General features: G+C 37.7%; 1 protein-coding gene across 1 annotated transcript; it reads left to right on the forward strand.

Annotated features, from left to right (window-relative positions):
- Positions 1 to 1,128: 1,128 nt before the first annotated feature.
- On the forward strand, positions 1,129 to 4,163 carry EMWEY_00048850 (hypothetical protein, conserved; the record flags this gene model as incomplete). Its single annotated transcript, XM_013479418.1, has 3 exons — positions 1,129 to 1,177; positions 1,604 to 4,042; positions 4,147 to 4,163. The coding sequence occupies 3 exons, from the start codon at positions 1,129 to 1,131 to the stop codon at positions 4,161 to 4,163; spliced, it is 2,505 nt and encodes an 834-aa protein (XP_013334872.1).
- Between the last annotated feature and the right edge of the window lie 2,537 nt (positions 4,164 to 6,700).

Raw genomic sequence — 6,700 nt, forward strand, 5'->3', positions numbered from 1 at the left:
TATATTATTTATAATAATATATTATTTATATTATTATATAAATATATATTATTTATATAATAATAATTATATATATTATATATATATAAATAATATATTATTATGTATAATATTATTTATTTTTTTTTCTTTTATTGTTTCCTTACGTATACCATTATTATACAAAATACCCCCATTTATTGAGGTAATAGATTCATCTTATTTAGGTAAAGTTTCCTTATTTTTTATTCCTTATAATATATGTTGTATATTAATTAAATTAAGATATTTAATTGTTAATTTTTTATCTATTCATCATGGATTTTCTTATCTAATTCAATTCCTTATTTATACATTATTATTTGCTATTCTTGGTCTATTCTTATTCCTTATACAAATTATTACTCCTCCTTATTATTCACAGAGGCAAATAGCAAGAAAAGATATTATGACTCTTATTATGCATATACAAGAAACACTTTATGCTATACAACAATATCTACAAACTATTTCTTATACATTACGTACGAAACCCTAAACCCTAAACCCTAAACCCTAAACCCTAAACCCTAAACCCTAATTTATACCATAAACCCTAAAAAATCTACATTTTATATTTTTAGTAATAAATATTTATGTAAACATAAATAAATTAATTAAATATATTAATTAATTAAATAAATATATAAATAATATAACAATTAAGTAAGATAATAAAACATATAAATAAATATTTATTTATTTATTTATGTGTATCTTTGTGTGTGTGTATGTGTGTGTGTGTGTGTGTGTGTATGTGTGTTTTTGTTTTCTTCTTCTTCCTGTTCCTCCCTTCTTTTTCCTCCTTTTTCCTTATAATAATAAATAAATAAATAAATGAATAAATAAATGAATAAATAAATGAATAAATGAGTAGAGGTTGAGGATATAGAGAGTAAATTATCAATAATAAGGAGAAGAAGTAAGAGGGATATAATAAGATTAGAGGCAGCAGCATATCCATTATATATAATAATAGGGTGTAGATACACCCTAAGAGGGAGAATAGTAGAGAGCGGTAGGGAACCTTATTTATTATTTCCTCCTTGTCCTCGTATAAATACATTACCTGAATTAGCTCGTGTATATTCATCGTTATTGCAGCTAACAATGCATATAGTAGGTGCAGCAAAGCAAGGAGTTGAGCTGGGATCGTGTGGTGGGATCGATCCCAGGGCAGCAACACGATCCCGTGGTCTATTAAGGAATATAAAAGAGATACAGCAATGTATATCTGTTGCTGTAGATATATGTACAGTTGCTGCAGATTGCATGCAAATAAGTCCATCATTCTTATCATTTAATAGATATATTGCTGCTGCTGCTGCTGCTAATCAGCAATTATTTATACATAAATCTATGCTGCAGTCTGCTGCTTCCTCTTATTCTTTCCTTAATTTATTAACTGCGCAGCAGCAGCTACAGGGGCTACAATTAATACAAAGTGCTAACAATCTTCTCCATCATACAGGTCTATTCTTACCACAACAATTAAATAATTATAATAATAATTACCAATATAAACAATATTTTAATCATATTTATAATAATAATTATTATAATGATTATAATCTATATACAACAGGACAGCAGCAACAGCAACAGCAGCAGCAGCAGCAGCAGCAGCAGCAGCAGCAGCAGCAGCAGCAGCAACAGCAGCAACATACAGCTATACATATACATAGTAATCATCATCATCGGCATCATCATCGTCATCGTGCTGCTGCTGCAGCAAGGAGACATCGGGCAACAGCAGCAACAGCAGCAACAGCAGCAGCAGCAGCAGCAGGAAGAGGAAGCATAGCAGCAGGAGGGGATCATGAGGCAACAGAGGGAGAGTATGCAACAGAAGATGGGAATGCAGCACCAACAGCAGCAATAGCAGCAAATGGTACAATTGCAACAACAGCAGCAACAGCAGCAACAGCAGCAGAAGAAGGAGAAGAGGAAGAAGAAGAAGAAGAAGAAGAAGAAGGAGAAGGAGAAGGAAGAGGAGGAAGAGGAGGAAGAGAAAGACGTACAAGAGGACATTATAATAGGAGGGAACATCTATTCCCTTTCTCTATTAGGAGGGAACAACAGAGGCAAATGCAGCAGCAGCAACAGCAGCAGCACCAGCAGCAGCGGCATGAGGGAGAGTATGATGAGGAAGAAGAGGAGGAAGGAGAAGAAGGAGAGGAAAGACAATTAACAAGTTCTCCTCCTGCATCTGCAGCAGCAGCAGCAGCAGGAGCAGCAGGAGCATCTCCATGGACAAAGTTACGTTTGCTTCCTCCTTTATTAGGGGATCGACGTAAGCATAGAAGCAACAGCAGCAGCAGCAGCAGCAAAAGAAGCAACAATAAGAAAGAGAGCAGCAGCAAGAATAAGAGAGGACATTTATTAATAAATAGAGATAAGAAGGAGAAGAAGAAAAAGAAGAAAAAAAGAGGAAAAGAAAAGACATCATTAATAGATCATAACAACAAAAACATCATAAGTAGCAGCAGCAGCAGGAGCAGCAGGAGCAGCAGCAGGAGTAGCAGCAGGAGCAGCAGCAGCAGGAGCTCCTTTTATATAAGAAGGAGAAGGAGGAGACCCTTATCTCCCCCTATAGTACCAACAATAAATCGTCCCTTGCTGCACCTGCCTAGTCTTGAGCTCCAATCCTCTGCTGGTCCTTCTCTATTAGATAATGATTATTCTATTGCTGCACCGGGATCGACTTTTGACGATCCCAATTTTTTCGATCCCACCGATCCCATCGATCCCAACGATCCCAACGATCCCAGTAGACACGATCCCAGTAATAGACACGATCCCCAATACGATCCCCAATATGATTTAGATAGAGAATCTATACATCATACACAAACAGATAATTCTCCTCAACAAATCTTCTTACCTGTACCTCCATCTAATACTTCCTTTGCTGCTGCTGATCAGCAGCAACAGCAGCAACAGCAGCAGCAGCAGCAATTGCTACTTGGACGTCAAAATTCAGCAAGAGCAGCAGCAGCAGCAGAAAGGAAGCCTTTGTTTCTTCCTGTTGATAATACACGAGGCAGCAAACAGATTGGTGACGATCTAATGGATACACCAAGAGCAACAGCAGCAGCAGCAGCAGGAGAGAGACAAGGATCTGTATGCGGCAGTGCATCTATAGGAGAGGAGACAACAGCAGAACAATCTGTCTTAGGGAGGCATCATCATCATCGTCACCATCAGCAGCAGCAGCAGCAGCAGCAGCAAAGAAGTGCTACTAATAGAGAGAGTGCATGCAGCGAGGCAGCATTCCCTCCTTCTCCTTCTGCTGAATTAGGTTTGCTGCTAGCATTATTAGGACACAGCAGCAGCGTACCTGAGGTAGATATGTCGTCTCCTGCAGTCGATCCCGATCCCGATCCCGATCCCGATCCCGGGGATCGGAAACAAAGGCCATGGGCTGCTGCTGCTGCTGCACTACCTAGATGGGGTGGTTTGTTTAGGCGTCAGCGTAGCTCATTATTACGTAGGAAGAGGAGCAGCAGCAGCAGACGTTGGCGATGGAGTATAAGTAGGAGAAGCAGCAGCAGCAGCATCAGCAAAAGGAATAAAAAAAGGAAGGAAAGAAAGAAAAAAATAACAGCAAGAACAGCAATTCGTTCCTCCTTATTAGAGGCTGTACAAATACCTCGATTAATGCTGAATCCATCAAGGACTTCCTCTCCCTCTACCAACAAGCAGCAGCAGCAGCAGCAGCAACAGCAGCAGCAGCAACAACAGCAACAACAACAGCAGCAGCAACAACAACAGCAACGACAACAACAGCAGCAACAGCAGCAGCAGAAGCAGCGACGTTCTGCTGCAGCAGAGAAGAATTGGTATACATTAGAGGCATATGAACAATTACCCGAGGAAGGACAAGAGGCAGAGGCAATAAGACAACAATTAAAATTAACAATGTTAATTGTCTCTCTTATACAAATAAGCAGCAAAGATACACTCAACTTCTGCTCGGCTATAGAGGCATACCTATATGCAAGTGTTACGCCGGCTTGGAGCCGTAAGTACATACAAACTTACAAACAAGGGTTTAGGGTTTAGGGTTTAGGGTTTAGGGTTTAGGGTTTAGGGTTTAGGGTATTTTATTTTCTGGGGTTTACTTAGGGTATATGGGGATTTAGGGTTTTGGGGTTTGGGTACCGAGGGTATCTAGGGTTTATGGTACCTACGTTATATATGGTTTAGGGTTTCTAGGGTTTAGGGTTTAGGGTTTCTAGGGTTTAGGGTTTAGATATATATATATGTATGTGTATATTTTTTTGTACAGGATTTTGGTTGAATATTCGTATGATATTTTTATCAGCAACAGTAATGGGTATGCAATTATCTCGTAGTATAAAAGGATTTATTTATATTTTATTTAATTTTTCTTCTTTTTCTTTTTCTTCTCTTCTTAATGATGTTGATTTTGTACATTGTGCTAAATTTGTTTGCGGTATGATTGCCCTCTTTGCTGTTGGCGTATTTGCTGATGAGGAGATAACTATGTGGCTTGTTGGTAAGTTATATAATTATTTAATATAATTAATTAATTAATTAATTAATTAATTAATTTAATTTAATTTAATTTAATTAATTAATTTAGTTCAGTTAGCTAATTGATTAGACACAAATACACAACAATAATACCCGAAAAAAAAAACACCAAGAAGAAAAAACCCTCAAAAAGTACAACAAAGTAACGAAATAAACAAACAACTAAATAAGCAACTAAATAGGTAAATAAATAAATAATATATATGTGTGTGTATATGTATATGTGTATACAGGGTCTGTTGATGTAGAGAGCGCCGTTATGCCTGTATCCTCTTGGTTAATATTAGGGTTTGGTAGTACAATAAAGTGGACATATGAAGGAACAATGCATGCAGCAGCAAGCCGTACCTTAGGTACATTAATAGGTTGTGGTTGTATATATATAGCAATGATTAATACAGATAATTATATAATTATATTATTATATTTATATTTATTATGTTTCTTATCTTTCTTCTTATTTGCTAACCCTAAGGATATACATAATACCTTCCACCCTGAGTTCGGTCTTATAGGCCAAGTCTTCTTATGGACTATTCTATTTATATATCAGACAGTAGCTGTATTATCTATAGATAAGCCTCCATCAGAGCTACCAGGTATTTATTTATTTATTTAATTAAATTTAATTTAATTTAATTAATTAAATTATATTATATTATATTCATTGGGGTTTAATGACGGGTTTATTATGATGGGTTACACGGGGTATTAGGGGTAATGCTGTAAACCCTAATGTAATCATAAACCCTAGATAAACCCTGCATACCCTAAACCCTAATTAGTTGTAAACCCTCGTATTCGTTACTATACTAACCCTTATATAACCCCTTATATAAACCCTAATATATACATATAAACCCTCATATAAACCCTAACAGATAAACCATCAAATATTCACCTATATAATAAAATCTTCTAAGCATATTATCCACTCTTACTGTTGCTGCTGTTGTTGTTGTTGCTGCTGCTGCTGATATTAATTATGCTGTATATATATGTGTGTCTGTCTGTGTTGCTGTGTGTGTGTGTGTGTGCATGCATGCATGCGCAGCATTAAAGTTGAATATAGTGAATAGCCGTTTATGGGGTACATTAGTGGGTATAGCAACAGCAGTAATAATATCTCATTGCCCTCCTGCCTTCTCCTCTGAATCACAAGTTCGTTCTTTATGTAAATCTTTATTAGGGGATTGTAGTAAATGTGTATCCCTTATTGGTACTGCATTTGTACGGAGTGTATGTGCACCTACTCGTACTGCAACAGCAACAACTGCAGCAGCAACAGCAACAACTGCACCAACAGCTAATACAGCACCCAATACAGCTGCTACTACTGCTACTACATCTGCTGCTTCTCCTGCATCACCTACTGATGATCTACCTGTTGGTTCGTCTGCTGCTGAGGAAGCAGCGAACCAACGGCAGCAACAGCAGCAGCAGATGAAGCAGCAGCAACAGGGAGATCCAGCTACTCTTGTTAGTGTTGTTGTTCAGCAGCAGCAACCTCAGCAGCAACAGCAGCAACAGCAGCAAGATGACCGTTTACGAAGCAGCAGTGCATGTCCACGAACTAGTATGGCAGCAGCACAGCAGGAACCAGCAGCTGCGGCTGCGGCTGCGGCTGCTGCAGCAGCTGCTGCTGCTGCTGCTGCTGCAGCAGCAAATGATAGAGGACAAGGAAGAGGAGGAAGGGAAGGAAAATGGTTAAGAGGTTTATGCGGGTTGGGGTGTCTAGCGAGGCCTGAGACATTTATGCGAATACCTAAGACTAAATTATCTGATTCTATGTCTTCTTTTTCTTTTTATTCATCTTTTTCTTTTTTATCTTTCTTTTCTTCTTTATCTTGCTCATGTTGTAAGAGGAAGAAAGACAGGAGAAAGACTTATACTGCAACAGGAGCAGGATCGTCAGCAGCAACTGCAGCAGCAGCAGCAGCAGCTGTTACAGGAACATCTAAAGAAAGGACAAAGAGAGGAAATAAAAAACAACAAAAAGGAAATACAAATAAAAAAACAAAACGTTCTATTGCTACTAAATTCCTAAGGAAACATCGAGCATCCAAGAAAGGCCTCGCGTAAGATAAACCCTAATAAACCCTAAACCCTAATAAATCATAAA

Source organism: Eimeria maxima, genomic scaffold (genome assembly GCF_000499605.1).
Source record: "Eimeria maxima Weybridge genomic scaffold, Emw_scaff1120, whole genome shotgun sequence".
NCBI lineage: Eukaryota > Apicomplexa > Conoidasida > Eucoccidiorida > Eimeriidae > Eimeria > Eimeria maxima.